The 25,366-nt window shown below is 31.5% G+C and overlaps 1 protein-coding gene across 2 annotated transcripts in view; it reads left to right on the top strand.

The window, feature by feature from the left end:
- Nucleotides 1-25,366, top strand: part of Stxbp5l (syntaxin binding protein 5L) — a 334,167-nt gene that overhangs the window by 148,152 nt on the left and 160,649 nt on the right. For both annotated transcript variants that reach the window (XM_027936010.2, XM_027936009.2), the window contains exons 9-13: nucleotides 769-847; nucleotides 12,999-13,153; nucleotides 18,149-18,221; nucleotides 22,216-22,363; nucleotides 23,101-23,168. In XM_027936010.2, coding sequence (XP_027791811.1) covers nucleotides 769-847; nucleotides 12,999-13,153; nucleotides 18,149-18,221; nucleotides 22,216-22,363; nucleotides 23,101-23,168 — 523 coding nt within the window. The remainder of the gene's footprint in view (nucleotides 1-768; nucleotides 848-12,998; nucleotides 13,154-18,148; nucleotides 18,222-22,215; nucleotides 22,364-23,100; nucleotides 23,169-25,366) is intronic.

The raw sequence follows: 25,366 nt of genomic DNA, 5'->3' as shown, positions 1-25,366 counted from the left end.
ATCATTTATATATTTCTAAATTATGAAATATGTGTTCTACATTTATTATCTAGTAGACTTTTCTTTACATGAATTTGATGGAAATGGGATGATTTTGAATATCTATCATATACTTTACAGTGAAAATCTTTCAGTATATGAAGGGAGTTTGCTTACATTAGAAATAGAATATTAGCTTATATTAGAAATAGAATACAACAGACACTAGTATTGCTGTATGTATAAATGTGGCTGTATAACCAATATGATCCTGCAATCTGTACACATGGAAAAATAAGAATTCATACCCCATTTGAATCAAATGTATGATATGTCAAGATCATTATATTGTCTTGAGCAACCAATAAAATAAAAAGAAATAGAGTATTGGGCCCAGAGTACATTTTCATAGTAAGACATTTCATTTTTTGGATAAGTACATGTGTTTGTGTCTTCAGTTCTAAACTTACTTTTGTAATATTCAAGCATGGTAAATTAAAATAACTTGATAAGAAACTAGTTTTATATCTGCAGAATTTTATAAAGTACAATAGTTGGATAACTTTATAAATAACTGTTGATTTTGTAGAAGTCAATTGTTACAATCTAGAAGTTATTTACAAGTTTAATAGAAATATTAGGCTATATAGACTTCTTTATTGAATTATGATGAAGATGCAGTTATATATCATTCACTTTTCTTTATATACCATTAAGTAAAATTTTAAAATTCTTATGGTTGAATAAAGTTTAAATTACTTTTAATAAGATTCTTTTTTGTTTCCTTAGGAAAAAGTCAAAGAGAAGGAAGAAAATCTGAATCTTGTAAACCAATTCTTAAAGTAGAATACAAGACCTGCAGAAACAGGTATACATTTTTGCTTTGAGGAATATGGAAATATATATATAAGGAAAAGAGAAAAAAAATGCAGATAACCTTTTATGTCAATGTATTATTTAAAGTTATACATAATTACATATATAGTAATGGGCTAAATCCTTTACATTAATAAAAAATGATGTGGTTTAGAAGGCATATCTATGATTATCATTATTATTAATCATAATAAGTATTAGTTATTTAAAAATTATGAGTATTTATGATAATTATATACATTAATTTTAATAATTGAGGACTTTTTTCATGAAAATTGCATTAACAATATTTATAATCAGAAGCTATACACATACTGATATTGTTTACAAAAGTAAACATAACCAGACCTCTGAACTTTAGGATTTTGAATTTGGAAAGATTATATAGACTGGGAAGGATAGTTACGAGTATTACCATAATTAACAAGTATCAAATTTTAAGATGTAGAAGATAAAAGAATAATATTTAACAAAATTTGATTTTATATTTATAGCAGCTATATCCTATACTTCAGCAGTTTTTCGTTTAGTTGAAATAGTCAATAGTGACAGTATTCTTACCAAATACTACCATAATTAACTTTTCTTAAACACTATCTTAACTGTATATTAGATAATCATACTTTATATTGGATATATATGTGATCACATTAGAATTCTTATAGCATCATAAATCTATTTCATGTTTTTATACCTATTTTCAATTATTAATAGTATAAAATCATGATATTTTACAGCAATTACTTTATTTTTAAATTTTTTTATTAGTTTTAGTTATATATGAAAATGACAGTAGAATATTCCATAACATAATTATAAAACCATAGAATTTAATTTGTTCTAATTCAGTTCCCAGTACTACCCCTTCCCTTCCCTTCCTCACACCCCTGTTCCCTTCCCTCTAGACTCTACTGATCTTTCTCTCATTTACTAATTTTTTTTTCTTAAATTAGTGTCTTGTAGACATGAGATTCGCTGTGGTATATTCATATATGTACATAGGAAGGTTAGGTCAGATTCATTCCACTGACGTTTTCTATTCCATCCCTCCTCCCTTTCTTTCATTCCCCTTTATATAATCCTCAGATTTTACTTCTCTACTTCTCTTCTTTTTGGATTACCTTTTGCCTTTAACTTTCAGGGATTGCTATTCCACTTGCTATTTCACTTAGCATGATGGTCTCCAGTTCCATCAATTTACCAGCAAATACCATAAAGTCATAAAAAGTTAAAAATCTGAGTAATACTCCATTGTGTATATATACCCCAATCTATTGAAGGGCACTAGCCATTATGAATTGTGCTGCTATAAACATTGATGTGGCTGCATCACTGTAGTATGCTGACTTTAATTCCTTTGAATATATACCAGAGAGTGAGATAGCTGGATCGTATGGTGGTTCCATTCCTAATTTGTTGAAAAATCTCCATACCGCTTTCCCAGAGTGGTTGTATTAATGTGCAGTCCCACCAACAATGTATGAGTGTACCCTTTCCCCACATTCTTGCCAACATGTATTGTTACTAGTATTCTTTTTGAGGTTGTTCTTTTTAGATATACATGACAGTAAAGTATATTTTGACATATTATACATATATGGAGTATAAATTCCCATTCGGTGGTCATACATGATATGGAATTACACTGGTTGTGTATTCATGTATGAACATAGGAAAGTCATGTCTGATTCATTCTACTGTCTTTGCTATTCCTATTCTCCCTCTTTTCACTTCATTCACCTTTGTCTAACCCACTCCAATACCCTTCTTATTGTGTGTTAGCATCCACATATCAGAGTGAACATTCAACCTTAATTTTGGGGGATTGGCTTATTTCACTTAGCATGATAGTTTCCAGTTCATCCATTTACTGGCAAATGCTGTAAGTTCAGTCTTCTTTATGGCTGAGTAATATTCCAGTGTGTGTACATACCACATTTTCTCTATCCAGTCATCTGTTGAAGGGCATCTAACTTAGTTATTGTGAATTGAGTGCTATAAACATTGTTGGGCTACATCACTGTAGTAAGCTGATTTTAAGTCCTTTGTATATATATTGAGGAGTGGGATAATGGGTCAAATGGTGATTGCATTCCAAGTTTTCTGAGGAATCTCCATACTGCTTTCCATAGTGGTTGCACCAATTTGCAGTCCCATCAGCAATGCATGAGTATACCTTTTTTCCCCCACATCCTCACCAACACTTATTGTTACTTTTATTCTTGATAATTGCCATTCTGACCGGAGTGAGATTGAATCTCAGTGTGGTTTTAATTTGCATTTCTCTAATTGCTAGAGACGTTAAACATTTTTTTTCATATATTTGTGAACATTTGTATTTGTTCTTTTGAAAAGTGACTGTTTAGTTTCTTTATTGATTGGGTTATTTGTTTTTCTTGGTGTTAGATTTCTGAGCTCTTTGTATATCCTGGATATTAATGCCCTATCTGAGGAGTAAGTAGCAAAGATATACCCCCATTTTGTAGGCTGTCTCTCCATGCTCTTGATTGTTTCCATTGCTGTAAAGAAGCTTTTTAATTTGATGCCATCCCATTTATTGACTTTTAATTTTGCTTCTTAAGCTTTAGGAGTCTTATTAAGGAAGTCAGTTCCTAAGCCAACATGTTGGTATATTGGGCTTACATTTTCTTCTAGCAGGTGCCAGGTTTCTGGTCTAATTTCTAGGTTTTTGATCCACTTTGAGGTGAATTTTGTGCAGGGTAAGAGATAGGGGGTTCAATTGCATTCTAATACATACGGATTTCCAGTTTTCCCAGTACCATTTGATACAGAGGTTATTATTTCTTTAACATATGTTTTTGGCACATTTGTGTTGTATGAGATAACTGTACTTACATGGGGTTTTCTCTGTGTCTTCTTTTCTATTCCATTGGTCTTCATGACTGCTTTGGTGCCAGTACCATGTTGTTTTTGGTACCATCTCACTGTAGTATAACTTGAAGTCCCATATTGTGATGCCTCTTGCTTTGCTTTTCTCTACAAGGATTGCTTTGACTCTTCTGGGCCTCTTATTTTTCAAAATGAATTTCATGACTTCTCTTCCTATTTCTATGAAGACCATTATTGGAATTTTGATGGAAATTACATTGAATCTGTACAGTGCTTTTGGTAATATAGCCATTTTGACAATATTAATTCTGTCTATCTAAGAACGTTGGAGGTCTTTTCATCTTCTAAGTTCTTATTCAATTTCTTTCTTTAGTGTTCTGTAATTTTCATTGTAGAGGTCCTTCACCTCTTTCGTTAGATTGTTTCCAAATATTTTAGTTTTTGACAATATTGTGAATGGTATAGTTTCCCTTATTTCTTTTTTGCCAGATTCATCATTGGAGCATAGGAACATGATTGATTTATAGGTGTTGACTTTGTATTCTGCTATTTTACTGAATTCATTTAAAAGTCTAGATGTCCTCTAATGGAATTTTTTGAGTCTCCTAAATATAGGATCATGCCATCGGCAAACAGAGGTAGTTTGAGTTTTTCCTATTCATATTCCTTTAATTTCCTTCTCTTGACTAATTGCTCTGGCTAGAGTTTCAAGGACTCTGTTGAAGAGCAGTGTTAAAAATTGGCATCCTTGTGTTATTCCTGTTTTTAGAAGAAATGTTTTCATTTTTTCTCCTCTCAGAATAATCTTGGGTTTGTCATATGTAGCCTTTACAATGTTAAGATAATTTCCTTCTATCACTAGTTTTTTTTGTTGTTTTAAACATGAATGGGTGCTGTACTTTTGTCAAGTGCTTTTTCTGAATCTATTGAGATAATCATGTGAAGAAGTTACTTTGAATATGCATCCATATTTTTTAGACTTATCTAATGTTAGTCTGTATAAAAAATAACTGCAGTTTAATACCATTCCTTACTGAGGTATTAAAATATTCCAAATTTAATCATTGCAGATGACATAAAATACATTGAAACTGTTCTTCTCTTCTATTTTTTCTTTTTATTATTAACATTTATTGTACAGATTCGTGAGTTTCACTTTGACTTTTTCATAAATGCATATATGGTGTTTTAGTTGTGTCCACCTTTCCTTTCCCTTACTCCTCTCCCCCATCCTTTTGTCTTCTTTCTCTAATAGTCCCTCTTCTACTTCCAAGTCATTCATATATATGTGAATATAAACATATATATATATATACAGATATAAATACACATATATACACATGTACACATACATATATCTGTGTATTATGTGTATGTATATACAATATTTTTATGAGAGAAAACCTGTGATACTCATCATTCTGTGTCTGGATTATTTTGCTTAATATGATGTCCTCCTTCCATCTATTTTCCTGGAAATGTCATGATTTCATTATTATTTATAGCTGAGTAATATTTCATTGCGTATCTATATATAGTAGTCTGTAATGCCTTCGTCTGTTGATAGGTACCTAGGCTAATTCCATAATTTTGGTATTGTGAACTGTACCACAATCAAAATGGGTGTACAGGTATCCCTTTAGTGTTCTGTAATAAAGGGATACTCACTTTATTTCCTTTGAGTAAAAACCAAGAAATAGTATAGATGGATCAAGTGATGTTTCTTTTTTCTTTATTTTTTTAAGGAAATTCTCTATATATTTTTCCACAGTGTGTGTGCTAATTTACATTCCCACCAACAGTACATATAAAATGTTCCTTTATCCCTACATCCTTGCCAGCATTTATTTTTTATATATAATAATCTGGCTGATTTCATGAAATCTAGGTGTTGTGTTGATTTTCATATCCTTGATGCTTAAACATATTGAGCATTTTAAATATATTTATTGGCCATTTGAACTTCTTTTGAGAAATGTCTATTTAAATCATTTGCCCATTTTTTATTGGATTACTTCTCCTTTGTTGTTGAATTTTTTTGAGCTCTTTATGTACTCTGGATATTAAACCTCTGTCAGATGAATAACTGACAAAAGATTTTCTCCCTTTATGTGAGTTTTCTCTTTACTCTGTTAACTGTTTACTTTGCTGTGCAGAAACTTTTTAATTTGATGCAATTCCATTTGTCAGTTCTTGCTTTTATTTCCTGAGCTCCTGGAGTCCTAATCAGGAAATTGTCACATGCACTCTATTGAAATGTTTCCCCGTTTCTTCTAGTATTTTCAATTCTTAAATGAAGACCTTTGATGCATTTTGAGTAAATTTTTGTACAAGGTGAGAGAGATGAGTCAGACATCAAACACTCTGCATTTGGATGTCCTGTTTTTCCAGTACCATGATTTAAGAGGTTGTCCATTTTCCAATGTATGTTTTTGACACCCCTGTCCAGAAACAATTGTCTGTAGATGTTTTAATTTATTTCTGTGTCCCCTATTTTATTCCATTGGTCTGGGCATCTATTTTATAATAATACCATGCTGTTTTTGTTCCTTTGGCTCTTTAATATAGTTTGAAATCTGCTATTGTGATGCCTGAAGCATTCCTGGGTTTGCTCACAAGCTTTGGCTACTTAGGGTCTTTTGTGCGTCTGTGTGAATTTTAGAATTTTTTTTCTAGTTCTGTGAAGCATGTCACTGGTGTTTTGATTCAGATTGCATTGAATTTGTCTTACTTTTGGTAATATGACCATTTTAATAATTTTAATTCTTGAAATCATGAATATGGAAGTCTGTCCATCTTCTAGGGTCTTTAATTTCTTTCTTTAGTGTTTCATAGTTTTAATTGTAAATGTATTCTACTTCCTTCATTAGGTCTATTTATATCTAGGTATTTTTAGTTTTAAGGTTATTTTGAATGGGATTGCTCTCCTGATTTCTTTCTCGGTTTATTATTCATGTATAAAAAAGATACTGATTTCTATTTGTTGATTTTTGTATCTTGATACTGTACTGAATTTGTTTATCAGTTCTTCTTTTGATGAAATCTTTAGGATTTTCTAAGTATAGAATCATATCATCAGCTGTCAGGGATAATTTTACTTCCCCCTTTCATGTTTCTTTGGCTTTATTTATCCTAATTTCTTTGGCTAAAATTACTACTACTATATTGAATAAGATTGGTGAGAGTGGACACCCTTTTCTTGTTCCTGAATTTAGAGGAAATGCTTTAAGTTTTTACACATTCAGCATGATATTTTCTATGGGTTTATTGTGCATAGTCTTCATTATGTTGAGATATGCTCCTTCTGAACTTAATGTGTTCAAGGCTTTTGTTATGAAGGAATGTAGAGTTTTGGCCTTTTTTGCATCTATTTTGATAACACAACTTTTATCCATGATTATCTTCATATGCTGTATTAAATTTGTTGATTTATGTATTGTGGGCCATCCTTGCAACCCTGGAATGAATCATAGTGTATTTAATTGTTTAATTCATACTGTTTAATTCAATGTATAAGTATTTTATTAAGGATTTTTACATTTTTGTTCATTAATGATATTAGTCTCTTTTTTTTTTTTTTTTGTCGTGTCATTGTCATGTTTTGGTAGCACAGTAAGATTGGCTTGAATCTGGAAGGGTTCCTTCCTTTTATATTTCATGAATAGTTTGAGGAACCTTGATGTTGGTTCTTTCATAAAAGTCTGATACAATTCAGCATTGTGTCCATCAAATCATGGGCTTTACTTTCTATTGCTACTTCAATCTGTTTACTTGTTATCAATCAATATAGGTTTTTTATATCTTCCTTATTCTTGGTAGGTCATGTATGTCTAGGAATTTGTTCATTTCTTCTACATTGTCTAGTTTATTATCATATAAATTTTCAAAATATTACCTAGTGATCCAAATTAATTTCATTGGTATCAATTGTATTTTCTTCTGTTTCATCACTAATTTTACTTGTTTGGGTCTTCTCTTTCTTTTGGTTAATTTAGGTAAGGGTGTGTAAATTTTGCTTATCTTTTCAAAGAATCAATTCTGTGTTTTATTGATCATTTCTATTGTTCTTTTAGTCACTGGTCTTTATTATTTCTTTCATTTTCCTGGTTTGGGGTTTAATATGTTTTTGTTTTTCTATGACCTTGGCTGTACCAATAGCTTATTTCCTTGAGCTCGCTCTCACCTGTGCGTGCCTGCCTCCCTCCCTCCCTCCCTCTCTCTCTCTAATGTAGATATTAATATATGTAAACTTTCCTTAGTGCTGCTTATACTGTATCCCACAGGATCTTGTATGTTGTATTTCTATTTTCATTTGATTTTAGGAATTTGTAAATTTCCCAGATTTCTTCAATGACCCACTGAATTCCAAAGGAAAGTGCCTTCTGTTCTCCTACATGATCATTCCCAAGGAAATAATCTCAATATAGCCCTTCTTAAGATGGTTATCAGTTAGAGCACTGTGTACAGGCAGAGGAATGGAGAGAACTTCTCTAGAGTCATTTCACCATGCAAATCTTAGGAATATTAATTGGTTAGCCTATATTTCTGCTGGGTGCAGATTCTTGTACCAGTGAGACACTCCCTCTTTCTCCTCTACTGCCACCCAAAAGGTGCACAACTCCCTCTATCATGTTTCCATGGTTGGTACTGGCCCTTTTGTTTCACTCTTTATTCCATAATCCAACATCTATCAGTTTCTTCAAATCTGTCTTTCTTATATTGAATTGCATTATTATCGCATGATCCCCATCTCTATGAGAAGCTACATTTTATTTGTTTTAATTCTTTTTTCATGGAGACATAGGTGAGTAGTAGGTGCCACTAACCTGCCATCTTGGGATTCTTCTCTTCTCAATACAGTAATTATTATTTAAACTTGTGTTTTCATGTTCACTGTTATTTACACCACTTGTTATATAGTGCTATACTTCAAGGGTATTGAAGTGTATGAGACTATTATTTATTCCCAACACCTTGTAGTTTTGTTTTTTTCTTTTTCATGTATTTGTTTTTAAATTATTTTCCCCTTCAGGATTGTACCATGAGAAATTTGTATAATTTCAAACTTATTATCTACTAGTGTTTGGTCTTTGATTTTCTATAGACTAAGAGTCTTAAAAGCTAAACTTATAGGGCTAGGATTATAGCTCAGTGGTAGAGCCCTTGCCTTGCACACATGTAAAGCACTGGGTTCGATCCTCAGCACCACATAAAAATAAATAAAATAAATAAAGATATTGTGTTCATCTTTTTAAATTTTTTAAATTTTAATGTGTTATATATGATAACCGAATGCATTACAATTCATATTACACATATAGAGCACAATTTTTCATATCTCTAGTTGTACAAAGTAGAGACACATCCTTCGTGTCTTCATACATGTACTTTGGTAACGATGACCATTGCATTTCACTCTCTTTCCTACTCTTATGCCTCCTTCCTTCCTTCCCCTTTTCCCCTTTGCCCTATGTAGAGTTCATTTAATCCTCTCATCCCCCTCCCCCACAGCATATTATGAATCAGCATCCTTAAATGAGAGCAAGTATTTAGAATTTTGTTTTGGGGGATTGTCTAATTTCACTTATTAGCATTATATTCTCCAGCTCCATCCATTTACCTGCACATGCATGATTTTATTCTCTTTTAAACTGAATAATATTCCATTGTGTATATATACCACATTTTCTTTATCTATTCATCTACTGAAGGACATCTAGGTTGGTTCCACAGTTTAGCTATTGTGAATTGTGCTGTTATAAACATTGATGTGGCTGTGTCCCTGTAGTATGCTGTTTTTAAGTCCTTTGGGTATAGTCTGAGGAGAGGAATATCTGAGTCAAATGGTAGTTCCATTCCCAGATTTCCAAGGAATCTCCATACTGCTTTCCATATTGGCTGACCAATTTGCAGTCCCACCAGCAATGTATCAGTGTACCTTTTCCCCCACATCCTCTTCAACACATATTGTTGTTTGTCTTCATAATAGCTGCCATTCTGACTGGAGTGAGATGAAATCTTAGAGTAGTTTTGATTTGCATTTCTCTAATTGCTAGAAATATTGAACATTTTTTTCATGTATTTCTTGATTGATTGTATATCATTTTCTGAGAAGTGTCTCTTCATGTCCTTGGCCCATTTATTGTTTGGGTTATTTGTTTTTTTGGTGTTAAGATTTTTGAGTTCTTTATATATTCTAGAGATTAGTGCTCTGACATGAGTGTGGTAAGAATTTGTTCCCAATTAGTAGGCTCTCTATTCACCTCACTGATTGTTTCTTTTGCTGAAAAGAAACTTTTTAGTTTGAATCCATCCCATTTATTGATTCTTGATATTAATTATTCTTAATTTCATATTTTTAAAAACAAAAGCCAGACTTGTAAAATGAGGTTTATGTGAATATCTGACAGTTTTCCATGATAAAGTATATGATCCAGGGACTTAATGACATCTATTTTGTTGCTCAGAGGCCCTTTTAAAAATATTTCTATATGAAGCATTTAATAAGATTCATTTTAATTCAGCTAAAATAATAGTTATTAAGTTATTATTATATTCTACACACTGTGTGCTTTGTTTTGTACTAAAATGAAATTACTGGCTGCTTTTGAATTTGTTATGTGTTAGTAGCAGAAGCAAAGCCATAAACTAGTAGTTTTTATAAAACATGTAAGGTAATTTATAGAAACTTGCTCTGGGAACACAGAAAAAGGGCATCTAACATCAAAGCCTTGAGGATAGTGGGGAGGAGAACTGTGAGACAGAGAGAGATCAGGGAAATTCTTCTTGGGAAAGAAGCTGTCAGAAATAGGACTTAAAGGATAACAATTTGGTTCCAGACAAAAGGATAAAAGGATGAAAATGAAGAGAAGGTACTTTAGGATTTAGGAATTTAAATAAAAGCAGTGTAAAATACTGATTAAGATCTGGCTTTTGGAGTAAGACATCTGTGTGGCCTTGGAATTTTTGATTAACTCTTGAACCTTTATCCTCACCAGCAGTTCTTATTTCACTATAATGCTTGTGAGGATTACATGAAATCATGCATAAGGCATAAAATGTCCTAAGTTTGTTAAAGTTACATGGTGGGTTCTTTATAAGTAGAAATTACTATTATTAATTGTCATTATTGGAGTCATTGTATTCCACATTGTTTGAATTATTGCATTACTCTTTTTTTTATTGAATTATTGCATTACTCTTAAAGATTTGTTCTAGTTATTGGTAATCTAACCATATGTAAAACTAATTCTTTAGATTTGTAATATAGAATAATCATGTTTTTGATCATAATTACTATTATCCCATGTACTTGGCTATATTAGTACATTGTATCTATTTTTCATGATTATTACTTTATTACAAAATTACCTCTCTGGAGTACAGTGATGCATGCCTGTAATCACAGTTGCTCAGATGTCTGAGGCAGGAGAATCAAGGTTGAAGGCCAACCTCAGCAACTTAGCCAGGTCTTAAGCTATTTATTGAGACCTCCTGTCTCAAAATAAATAAAAAAGGATGAGGATGTGGCTCAGTGGTTAAGCATCCCTGGGTTCAGTCATCTTTGATATCAAGAAAAATAAAAGAAAATTACCTCTGACCTGAAGCTTAAAGCTCAAGGAGGCTAAAAAGCAGAGGCGCACCGAGGTTAAGAGTACTGAGAGATGTTGCCACAGATAAATAGGCCACAATCTATAACATCAAAATAAAGACAAATTGATTATATTAGGTGTTTCATACTTAAAGCTCAGACTCTTTGTGATTTTAGCAACACAGAGGCAATCTAAAAACCCTCTAGGTTACTGAAGGCTGTACAAATGTTAGACTATGCATTAATTTAGTTAAGAAATAAAGATCGTCCAAATATCCACAGCCTAAAAGAAATCATAAAGATTCTTAGTCTAAATTTGACTATAGTTCATTGACAACTATGAGAAATGTGAAATAAATATAAATTATTGAAATGATTCTTCCTTCTTTAACTGTACAGATTGGGAAAGACACATTGTATGCCTGTACTTGCTAATTTTCTATAAATAAATTATATATAGTTAATGTTTATAATGTATTATAGGATACAAGGAAATATCTCAGTCAAAAGAGAGCAACCATGCTTTTTAATATCACCATTAGTAAGATGGTCATTTACTATGTCAAATCACTGGTGCAAGACCATCACTCAAACCAATGCAGAGGAAAGAATAAGTCAGAACATTTTTCTTTACTATTCATGTACTTGTGTTAAAATATTAAGACAACATTCTAAAGAAAAATTACTACAGGCATTTGTTATAGAGGTTTTGATATAAACTTTAAAAAAGTCTTTGTTGTTATTATATAGCCAGCATAAGATTAGCAAATGTTTTGTACTGTGCACCATACAAAATGGAAAAAAAAAAAAGAAAATCTCATAATTTCTAGTTTAACAGATAGGACGGAAGTGAATTACTTAGGGAAGCATATTCTCAAAGAATTTGATACAGTTAAAGTATCCAGTTCTTTTTATAAACTTATTTGGGGAAGAATATTTTTTATTTCATTTTTACATTTTGAAAATATCTCAGGTCAATATATTTTTTCCCAATACATATACTGAAGATATATAGGTATTGATTTAAGAGGAAAGTGAAAAATTGTGAGGCTATTTCATAATTTTCAGGCAGCTATAATAGTTAATAATCATCTCAATCCTATTCTATTATCTAATTGTATCTAGAAAACTAATAAACTAAAAGATTAGTCTTAAGTTACTTGAGCAAGATAGATGTAGCTGGCTATCCATAAGTAAAATTGAGAAGGGATCGTAATTATCTTTGGTAAACTATTTTTCCTGTACATGTTATCTGTCTCCATCTTTTTTTTATAAACTTTTCCCCACAAAGACTCCATATCCAGAATTTTCTTGTCATCCTCTATCCTGTATTTTTTAATGTCACATTTCATTATGTATTAGTTTTCTTTATTTTATCTTTTAGGGATCTGGAGCTCCAGATTCCAACTAATTTACTGGATAGTCTAATAAAAACTTTAATATTCTGAGGGTCATTATAAAGAATTTGGGAACCAAAAGATGTTCCTTTGAGAGTCAGTGAGCACTTCCACTTATCTCCAACCTCACTGGTTTTCCTCAACACCACTCCCAACACCTTTAGGCTTATCCATTAGTTATTCTAGTGGTTAGAATGTATATCCAGAAAAGGGAAAATGTGAGCCTGTTCTTTAAAGGCTCGGTCCTTTGACTTTGTGTCATCTTAAAGGACTTCTCAGTCTCATTAACTTTTTTTCCTATGTAGTGAACCATTCATAATATTCTCTGGTGGGCTGTCCTATGACAAAGCTTGCAGAAGACCAAGTTTAACCATCATGCATGGAAAAGCAATTACAGTACTTGAAATGGATCATCCTATTGTTGAATTTCTAACTTTATGTGAAACACCCTATCCAAATGGTAAGTAACTAAAATGAAACTATAATTATTGAAAAAATCATTTTGAAATGAGAAGTTCCTAACAAAATTAAGGTTCAATATTTTCAGTTTTGGCAGCAGATATCCACTGTGGTACACTGTGAGCTACAGGTGCTGGAGCAGGTTCTGCAATTGTACCTACTTGACAAACTGGAAGTAAGACAGATGTAGTGCAGCAGTGCTGGCGTTTCAGGTTCTAATATCAGGTAAGTGCTTTAAACTTTGATAAGGATGGTGGAAGCTGAGCTGGGAGGGTCCGATAGGGGTCCAGGGTAAAATCACTTGGGGAAACTGAGGTCTCCTAATAGTCTCTCCTAGACCAGCTCCACCCATCCCATCCCAAAGTCAATCAAAGTTAAAGCACTTACCCGATATCAGTGATCTGTAACTATGGTGGTGCTGCATCTGTTTCACATCTGGCTTTGCTTCAGATGCAACTGCAGCACATCTGATTACTATAGGATTGCTGATGTGTGGTTAGTGATTTATTTCAATTTTGAGAATGATTAGTCAGAGGATATTCAGAAGGAGAGATGTATATATATTTTTATCAAGCTGAGTATAAATAAAAGCTTATTGTAAATGAAGAAACTATTTTAAATCCATGCAAACTGTATAATTAAATCTAATAGTGATAAAATACTTTAATGATATCTAAAAATGAGAAATATGAAAATGTAAAAATGAAATATGAGCTTATTATTGAAAGAACATATATGTGTATACATTATTACATTTTTAAGAGGGAACATAAGTATGGGGAAAGAGCACTGAACTTGAGGACAGAATATTGGGTTTATGGTTTAGTTATGCTACTTACTGGCTGTGTCATATTGAGCAAGACATTTTACATTTCATTTATCATTTATAGAAAGAGAATAATAACATTGTCCCCATTTGGAAGGTCAAGTGAATATACTTTTTAAACTATGAAGATATGCATGTTGTGTTTCATTATTAAATGCATTAATTTCTTTTAAATTATTGAGTTTCATAATTAAAAGGTAGAATAAATAACAATCAATGTACAGCTTATGTCCAGAATTACTAGAAATAAATTACCTGTGTTAATCATGATTGATACAAATATTTATTGAATGCATCTATGCACTCACTACTACAAAGACTTGTTAGACAAACAGATAAAATATGAAACTGGGTCTCTGCCTAAAATCTGATCAGATGAGTGACCTAATTATGACTTGCTGAGTTGAAGTAAATGTAAGACCTTAATTAAATGCTGAATTGTATGATTCAGAATATAATGTATGAATTAATAGGCTGATAAATACTTGATGACTGAAATATTCATGAAAGCATCACAGAAAACTAGGATTTAGGTAGACCTTATAAAGGATATTGATAATCATTTCAGAAATTGTAAGGTTTGCTTGTGTGAGATCAATTTAGAAAAAAATTCTGTTTTAGAGATTTTTGGAAATAGGGAACTATGAAGAATTTTGAGGAAATGCTAAAATGAAAGAAAGCATTAATTTTAGTAAGATTTACTCAAAAACAGTATGTTGGTTTGAAGAGAGACACTGAAATCTTAAATCCAGATTCCAACTGAGAGACTTTTGTAATAATGTATGTTTAAAACATTACCTATAGAATTCAGTGAGGAAAATCCCCTGAATTTTTTGAACAACTGGATTAGGGACTGACTTGAAAAATGAGCCAGCAATAACCACATGTTTTAAGATTAGTGGTTTCATGCACAATAGTAGTTTTTGAAAAGAGAAAGACTGAGTCAGTGGAGTAGTTGAGAGGACAGAAAAAGTCTTAACAATATTTATTCATAAATCATTAGAATATAAATGTTCTGTGGATTTCTGAGAATGAATAACAAAGAAATATAGGAAGAAAAAGCAAAAAGAGTAAAGGACCAAAAGCTGAAGTTGGGAAAATACTTTCTGTTAATAGCTTGAGGAAGAAGATATGCCAGTAATAAAAATTGAGAATGTGTTGTTGCAAAGAACAAACATAACATTTCTGGACACCAATAGAGAAGTTAGGGTAAGTTCTAATGATATGTATTAAAGTATAAATGTACTGCAACCATGCCTATTACTTCTAAAACACATATATAAATCTCTGTTTTACAATTGGTAATGAATATTGAACTTTTCATTTGCTAGGGGTTAGAAGTAGTTTAATTTTACCAGTGAATTATAAATGTATCTTATTAACTATTTAAATGTGTTTTTAAATATTAAAATGGTTAATGATACACAGTAATACATAATGAAAAATTTCTCATTGCCCTTCAAGAGACAAGTGATGTTACTAATTTACTTATGTATTCTCCCTAAAACAATCTATGCATTTATGTACTCATGTAATTACATATTATCTCTCTCTTTTTTTTCACAAATGACAGCATGCTGTATGCACTATCCTATATCATACTTTTTCACTTAAAATTTTAATTATTTCATATGAATAAATTCAGGATTTCAATCTTTTTGTGGTTGCATAATGACAAATATTGTGCATAGGTTAAACCAAGTTATTAACACTTTTACTATGTTGAAGGCTAGGGTTAAAGTCAGGAATAAACCAATCCAATAGATGAAGAATACAGTTGGCAGCTGGCACTTACTGTTGCCAGGCTTTCCAATAAACATCTTCATGTACATCTAACCTTTAGTTATTATTGTGTCATTTCAATGGGTAAATGAATTGGAAGTCAAAGAAATTAACTAATTTGCCCAAGTTCAAACTCTTAGTAAATAGTAGATACAAAATTGAACCTAACTTTGATTCCTAAAGAATTTTTTTTTGTTCATTAGTCATCACAGCATATAAGGTACTTCTATAAAGTTGAGACCTCTGCTGCCAGTTTTTGTTATTTGTAAAGAACAACAGTAAACTAAAACAAATATAATTACCTAAAATTATGATTTATTTATAACTTTATACATATCAGTGTCTCAGTTATTTTAATAGCCCTTACTTTATAACCAGTAAGGAAAGAAGGCAAAGTGATAATAACTAGTCACATGGAACCCTGCTGTTCTTCAAACTGAAAAACAAAACATTGAAACAAGATTGAAAACCTTAAAACAACTCTATAGACAAGTAAAAAGAGAGAAAGTTTCAGTTTGAGAACAATTCGAATAGCAAACAGTATATACACATTCTGTCACATAGATATATATCCAAGTACTATGCACCAGCAAGTGCCAGCTCTTTTTCAGGATTTTGTTTTGTGTTTTACAGTTTTTCTCTCATACACATGTGGGTTTAAACATAAACCTGAATAGGCTCAATAGCTGCTTGGGTCTGGAGGGACTATGAAAATTATGTATTCCAGTATTTAAATTTCACATCCAAGACTTGAATTCTTTGAACAAAACTCCTGCCAAGTGATTGTTGGATTTAGGATTTAATAATTTTCAACATAGCCAGTATAAACTGCTAATATGATGAAAATGAGGTGGGATTCAGAATCAGAAGGCCTGTATTAAAGTTTTAGCTTGATCATGTACTGCTTGCATAACCTTGTTGTCAAGCTCTTAACTTCTTTGTATCTGTTTTATAGCATAAAATGGAAAAATAATAATACGTATTCTAACTATTGAAAATCAAATATCATGAACATAAAATTTGTTTATAAATACCTCTTCCTTAAATTGAGAATAATTCTTTTGCTATAGCTTTCCTTTAGTCCTTTATTATAAAAAAGCAGTGACTTCCTTGACTCTAACTAAATTAGTATCCCTATTCCTCTAAATGTAAATAATTTTTATGTCCTAATTTATCCCTATCCCTAACCGTAGTCATAGCACACATAATTTCCAGAAATTTTCTTATTTCTTTACTTACTCATGGTTGGAAAACATCCAACTACATGAGAAAGAGTACTGTAAACTAAATGAGAAAGGGTACCTTGACAGTCTTATTTCCCATATATCCATTGTTCATAAAACAGTTCCGGAATATATTGGAAGAAGGAAAAAAACTGAATAGGCTCAGTAGCTGCTTGATGAATTTAATTCCATAGTATTAAGTTTCATTTTTTCTTGTTCTCCAAAGTAATGTTAATATTAAAATTGAGAAAAAAAAACATAGTTTTATAAAGTTCTCTGCTATTTTGGCTCTTAAGGGAAAAGGAAATGAAGGAGGGAGGGAAGGTTAGATTTTAGAAACTTAAACATATTAGACTATTCTCATACTCTCTGCTTTTTCTAGATATATATTCCTGGGCACAGAGTAGGCAATCTCTGTTTGCACCATTAAAACAGTTCATACATCAAACTTCCAGAAGAGAGAACATACAATACACAGCAAAAGATAATGAAAAGTTTCTTAATGCCCTTCCTGAGACAATGATGTTACCAATTTATTTATTTATTCTCCCCAAAATAATCTATGTATATGTGCACTCACTTATCTCTTCTTTTGTTCAAATGACAGCAAAAGAATGTACTGTCCTATATTATACATTAACACAGTCCTCCTAACTCTGAATTCCTTCATTTTCATTATATTGGCAGCATTTGTGTTAAGTCACATTAAATTGAAAGTAAACTTTAGTACAAGTACTGTTACTTTCATAGGGAGGTGAATATGGAACATATCGAAACAGAATTAGTACTTCCTCAGTACATCTAATGTAGGCATGATATCAGATCTAAAATACTAAGGTTACAAAGAGTATAATTACTTGTAAATGAAAGTGATAACCTCATCTCCTCACATAACTCATTACTATCACCACTCCATAATTATCTGATGTATTTAATTCCATAGTATTAAGTTTCATTTTTTCTTGTTCTCCAAAGTAATGTTAACATTAAAATTGAGAAAAACAACATAGTTTTATAAAGTGCTCTGCCATTTTGGTTCTTATTTTGGTCTTCTCAGATCATTTAAATAATAATAATTATTTGTATAAGAACTAAAGAAAATGAAATTTTGGTGATTTTTATGAATGCAATCTGAAAACTTAAATTTTTAAATTTTTACTTGTAGAATTTCAAGAACCCTATGCTGTCGTCGTACTTCTGGAGAAAGATCTCATTGTAGTTGATCTGACACAAAGCAAGTAAGTTATTTACATATAGATTAACACGAACTATTTTAAAATTCTCTTCATTACAGTTAAATTGAAGAAAGTACATTTTAGATAATTGACTTTTTAGTATTCTTTAGATGGTTAGTTTTCTTTATGTGAAAAATTGTTTTTCCAAAATTTCAGAAATATGATTTAGTTAAATGATCAAAACTAAACCAAAAGAGAACTGAGAATATTTTCAGACATCTTTAAGACAACACCTGATATTTGGATAGAAGCATTTGAAGACTCAGTACATAAAGTGGATCACATTTCTGCCATCTCATTAATAAGCAAAAACAATTGTTACAAAAACTTGCAATTGTTATAAAAAATGTTAACAGACAGATGGCAGCTAGTCTATTGACTGGAAGAAAATTGATTAAATGAAAATGACATGTGATAAGCGGGATCTTGGGGATAGAGAAGATTGGGGTCTTCTTTTACTTTCTATTCTTTTCCATTATGTTGTGGACATTTGAAAGAAATAGAGGATATTTCTGGAACAGTGGTGCTCTCAGCTCCCTTATGTTGGCAGTGGACTTGAAATTGATGAACATTGTCTTCAGGCTATACATTTTTATTATAAATGGTGATAGGCATGAAATTAATTTCCCTCCGTGTGTATTCTAGACCCGCTGATTTTAATCCCTTATGTCTAAAGAAGAATTTTGTATATTCTTTCCTCTTTACCTCGAACAATCTTTTTTTATGAATATCTTAGGAATCTCAACTTAGAAATCACTTCCTAATTAAAAAGAAATCTTGGTCAAATATCCTAATACTTCATAGCCCTCATATTCCTTACTTCATATTGACATAGATACAATTTTCCCTTTGTTGTTTAAACATTGTCTCCCTAATAAACAATAGGCTCCATGAGAGGTTGTATGCTCACATGGAATTAGGTTCTCAATAAATTTTTGTTAAATAAATTCGTTTGAATTAAACTTTCAACATAGCTTGTAAATATAAGAGCCAATGTTCTTCTTTATACTAATTTGCCACATATGTCAATAATTTGAAGGAGATGTAGGATTTTGACTCTAAGATCATCATAACTGTGAATTCTGGAAAGCCCTACATATTAACATTAAACTTGATTAATTTTGTGTACATGTAAGGATTTATATTTCTTCATCTAACAAGTTCTTTTGTAAGTTTTATTAAAATGTGTTCTTCTGATCTCCTTGGTGCTCAGCTCTGCTTTGCATGTAATATTTGTTGATTCGTCATACCTGTCTAGTATCCTCCAAGACTCACTACACTTACCTTTAATACTTCACTTTTCAGTGTGTTTATTAATTTTTTTTTCATTGTGGCAAAATATGTGTAACATGAAAGTTGCTATACATGTGTTATGATTCTCATTTCTTTATATGAATTCACATTTTGCTTACAAGTTTTATCTAACATTTTACTTTTTAGCACTATTTCTTTTTTTTTCTCTCATTTTAAAAATGTTTGCTGGGCATGGTGGCACATATCTGTAATCCCAGGTACTTGGGAGGCTGAGGCCTCAGCAACATCGAGGAGCTAAGCAACTCAATGAGACCTTATCTTTAAATAAAATACAAATTAGGATGGAGATGTAGCTCAGTGGTTGAGTTCCCCTGAGTTCAACCCCCGATACCCCCACAAAAAAATGTTTTATTAGTGTATTATGTAATAATGAGGTTTAATTTTATGTAATCACATGCATGTATAGAATATAATTTGTTCTATTTCAGTCCCTAGAATTTTTTCCTTTTTCTCCTTTCCTCCCTTCTCCTTTGTTACTCTACTGGTCTAACTTCTATTTATAGCTTTTTAAATTAATGCTTTATAGATATGCATAAAGGTGAAATTCACTGTGACAAATTCACATATGTACATAGCATAATTTGTTCAATTTCATTCCACTCCTCCTCCCTTTTCCTCCCCCTCAATCCCTTTCTTTTCCACTGATGTCCCTTCCATTTTCATGGGATTCACACATATGATTTTTTTTTCCTTATTTTTGGTCTCACTTCCACATATGTGAGAAAATGTTCAACTCTTGATTTTCTGATTCTGGATTTTATCACTTAGCATCCATTAAACAGAAAATACCATATTTTTATTCTTCTTTATGATTGAGTAAAACGCCATTTGTGTGTGTGTGTGTGTGTGTGTGTGTGTGTACGTACGTACACATCACATTTTCTTTATCCATTCATCTATTGACAGGTACTTGGGCTGGTTCCATAACTTGGATTTTGTGAATGGAGTTGCTATAAACATTGATGAACCTATATTTAGTTCTTTCAGATAAATACTGAGGAGTAGATAGCTTGGTTAAATTCCTAGGTATTTGATCCAATTTGAGTTTGGACTTTTGCTTTTTTAACACATGTGACTTATGTGATATTCCCATTTCATTCACTGTTACATGAAATTTAACATGTCCAAACTGACAGTATATATTCCTTTTAAGTAGATATGTTGAGTATTGAAACAAGTTGTAACTTGGGAGTCCTTTTCAAATCTCTCTCTTACCATTTAATTTCCAACACGAAGGAAAAAAAATAGGGTTTACAAATTCTTCTTCTTGGTTTCTTATTTTCATTTCCACAGCACTGTTTTTACTTTTTTATATAAAAAGCTATAGTAAATTTTTGTTTCTCTCTTCAGTGCCTTGTCAGGAGCCTATCATTGTTACCTCTTGCTATTACCAAATTGTAAGATGTAAGTCTGGAAGACAGATTATTTGTTTTATGTCTAATTCTTTTAATTTATATTTTTTTTTAGAGAGAGAGAGAGAGAGAAGAGAGAGAGAGAGAGAGTTTTTTAATATTTATTTTTTAGTTATTGGCGAACACAACATCTTTGTTTGTATGTGGTGCTGAGGATCGAACCCAGGCCGCATGCATGCTAGGCGAGCGCGCGACTGCTTGAGCCACATCCCCAGCCCTTTGTCTAATTCTTCAATCTCAGAAATGTTAATTATAATTTGAAACAGAAATTTTAATCTATCTAGTTTAGCCTACTTGTTCTTTACTATGTCTAGCTCCTTTCTACTTGATTTTGTATATACTGTTATCTTTATCTAGAATATCATACCTTTGCAGCATTTCAGAGTGGTAGAAAGAAAATTCCTGTCAACACACTCCCGATCACATATACAAACGCATATCCACACACTCACTATATTCTCTCATGATTGGATTAAATTCCTAATTAAGTTACTAATAATATGAGAAAATTATTTTTAACATTCATCCCCCAATAATAATATTAAATCAGAAGTAGTGTGATCACAGACTTTGAACAGAGGCAGCATAGACTACTACTCATTTCATGTTGTACAGTGCCTGTTACATGAGATGTTTTGAATAAATTATAGCTACAAGATTTTTTTATTTTATTCTGTATTCATTCCTTTTTAAAATTACAGTAGGCTTGAGGAAATTTATTACATCCATAAATCTTCATTCCAGCTCTGTTACTTGAGAAATGATCTTTAAAACATTCACAGATACGCAAACACCGACCAGTATGCACATCTTTTAATTACTCCTTCAAAACATTAAAAATTTGCCTATTTATAACCTCCCTTTAGAAAATATCAAATTTTACTGATACTTTAATATTTGCATATTTTATATAACTATTTATGTGAAATACCCATTTAATATGATTTTTAAGGAGTTGAGTGAACTTTTTGCATATATTCTGTTTAATTCATTTTATTTGTATTATCAAAGATATGCCACTGTGGAATGTTGGCTTCTGAGAAGAAAATCAATTTGAGTACTTTTCTATTTGTATTAATATTGCATTTTATAGATGACTGTTTTAAAAAGGCATTTGGTTTGTGTAATTCTTGTATTTTAGTACAAGAAAACAAGTGAAATTTGTAATTAATATTTAGAGACATTTTAGAGCTTACTTTATAAAAAATATTTTTTATAAAATTCTTTTTATCTTTGCAAAATGACACTAATACATTTTCTTTATCTATTAGTTTTCCTATCTTTGAAAATCCATATCCCATGGACATTCATGAATCACCAGTTACATGCACAGCATATTTTGCCGATTGCCCTCCAGACTTGATTTTAGTACTGTATTCTATAGGAGTCAAGCATAAAAAACAAGGATACAGTAATAAGGTAAAAATTATAAGCAAGTTTTCTTATATTCATATCATTTTGACATACTTTTTCTTTTATTTTCTGACTTTCCATACAAAAGGACTTGAGCTAAATTCTTTTGAAATCAGAATCTGGCATCATAAGTGATATAACTTCTGAAATCCAAATTTTCTGAATTTTACATAGTTTTAAGTCTACACAAATATAAATTTCTTATATATTAAGTATATAATTATATACAAAGATTTTTAACATATTTGTATGCTATATACTTAAACTAACATTAAAATAAAAATATGTAACCTTTAATTATTTTAGATGAAGGATTATATTTTAAGACATTTGTGTCATTTCTCCCTTGTTTATCATTTATTAAATAAATAAATCGGGATGAAAAACTCTAAGAGGCGCTACTTATATAGCATTATGTTAAAATGGCATCATAAAAGATGGGTAGCACACAGACTATATGATTCATGTAGCAACATTGTATTTGTACAATTAAAAATACTTCTTTGATTTGTTTATATGAATGGTAACATTAACTAAAATCTAGTTTTAAAGGAAATAGAATTGTGTGTTTAGAGAGGTGTTTGTTCATTGAAAGAATTAAAAGGTAACTTCACATTTCATCCTTTAATATTTTATAGCAATTTAATGTTAAGCAAGCCTTTAAAAATATTTTCATTTTAAGTTTCAAAGTCATTTAAACTAAAAAATAAAATGTATGTATTCTTCTTGGACAATCTATTTAGGAGTGGCCAATCAGTGGAGGAGCTTGGAACCTTGGAGCACAAACATATCCAGAAATTATTGTCACTGGGTAAGTAAGATGTTATGTGAGCTGTCAGTTTATAACAAAAATATGTTTGCTGAATCTTGACCCTTTTGGGTAATTGTGCTCTTTTAGACTAATAGTTTTTTAAGTAAAAATATAAGAAATAGCTTCAATTGAAAGATTTTAATCTTAATGAAAGAGAGAAATTCCTGCTATGTCCAGGAATCATTGCTTTATATTCCCTATTGAATGGTTTTTTAAGTGTGCTTCAACTTTATGCTGTTAGTGGGATTGTAAATCAGTATAGCCAGTATGAGTATAAAGGTTCCTCAAAAGACTAGTAATGGAACCCCCATATGACCTAGCTATACCACTTTTAGTCTTTATCCTAAAGAATTAAAATCATCATGCTATAGTGATACATGAATACCTATGTTTGTAACAGCAGAATTCACAATAGCCAAATGATAGAACTAGTCTAGGTTTCCTTCAGTGGATGAATGGAAAAAGAATGAAATTATATCATTTTCAGGAAAATGGAACTTGAGGCCACTATGTTAAATGAAATAAGCCAAATGCAGAAAGTTATTGGTTGTATGCTTTCTCTCATATGTGGAAGGTAAAGAGAATAAAGGAAAAAAAAAGATGGGTATGATCTCAGAAAAATCAAAGTTAGTAGAGAAGAGGAAATGACCCAGAGGGAAGGAGGAGCGAGGAACAAGAGGAGTGCTGGAGAGTGATAAAGACCAAATTATATTGTTATATTATGTGCCTGTATAGATATATAACAAGAAATCTCACTATATGTATAATCATAATGCACCAATAAGAAATATGGAAAAAATAAGTGTGCTTCAAAACCAGTAGCACCACAAATTTTCTTGTTTTACATGATAAACTCTTCATATTCTAATATTAGGAATGAAAAGAGAGACACAGCTAAAGTTAATCATGAAATCTAGACAATAATAATGAGTTCTGTCAATGGACAGATATAGTAAAGGTACTTTTCCCCACTAATTACAATCCAAATCCCTGGATGTTATGTGTAAGCCAAACATAAAACAACTAGGAAATTAGACTGGCTAAGGTATCCAAATCCTAAATACAAGTATGCTACTAAATTCCTTATGTCTTCTTTCTGTCTCATATATCCTGTAAGTGGAACTAAAGAAGCTGGTAATGTGGAACTGTGAATGTGCACAGACATGAAAATAAATAAATGAAAGCCAGTACTCTAACCAAGGGATATGGAAAGTGGAACATTATTAAGACATAAAACTTTTAAAAAATAATTTCTCTAGACATACAATACAGACACATACACACATAAACACAAATCCACCACATCCTACTTTAAGGAAAGGCCAAGTGGGAAACCTAGGCTTTATCAGGTTATAATGGAGTGTTCCAACTTCCCCAGATTATCAGAGAAAGCAGAGTAGGAATATGTAACTTTCAGCTCCACAGGGCAAAACTTGTCCTTTGTGGTATCAGTGGTGACCACAAGGGAGCCAAAATTCCCGCCATTGTCCGGCAGTAATGAGGAGCCACTACTCCCTACCCCTTGTGTTAGTGGAAGTCAATGAGAGAAGAATGAAGATAGGGCTGAAAAATGATCTAAGAAAATAATGGCTGAAAATTTATCAAATTTAGCAAAAGATGTGAACTTACAGATTTAAAAAGCTGAGTAAACTCCAAGAAATCCATATCAAGATACCATACTCAAACTTCTAAACCTAATCACAGAGACAAGAGTCTTGAAAACCACAAGAGAGAAATGACACCTTACATGTGTGAAAGCATATTTCTCATTAGAAACCTTTGGAGCCAAAAGGAAACTTCAGTATTCTTCAAGTACTAGAAGAAGAAAAAAAAAACCCAAAAAACAAGAATCCAGAATCCTAAACCAGGTGTAGCAGTATATGCTTGTAGTCCCAGTACTCAGGAGACTGAGGTGGGAGGATTGCTTGGATTCACGATTTCAAGACCAGCCTGAGCAATACAGCAAAAACAAAAATAGAAAGAAACCAGCATCCTATACTCAGTGAAAATATCTGTCAGGAATTCAGAAATCAAGACATTCTCAGATGAAGGAAACTAAGAGAATGTATCCAACATGAAACCTACCTTTAAAAAATTGGCTAAAGGACATTGTTTGCACAGAAAGGAAATGGAGGAAAGTTGGAGTATCAAGACAAAAGAAAAAGCCCAGTAAATAAAATTTTGGATAAATACAATAA

The sequence above is a fragment of the Marmota flaviventris genome, chromosome 8 (assembly GCF_047511675.1).
Source record: "Marmota flaviventris isolate mMarFla1 chromosome 8, mMarFla1.hap1, whole genome shotgun sequence".
Lineage (NCBI taxonomy): Eukaryota > Metazoa > Chordata > Mammalia > Rodentia > Sciuridae > Marmota > Marmota flaviventris.
This window is presented reverse-complemented; position numbering and strand designations above follow the sequence as displayed.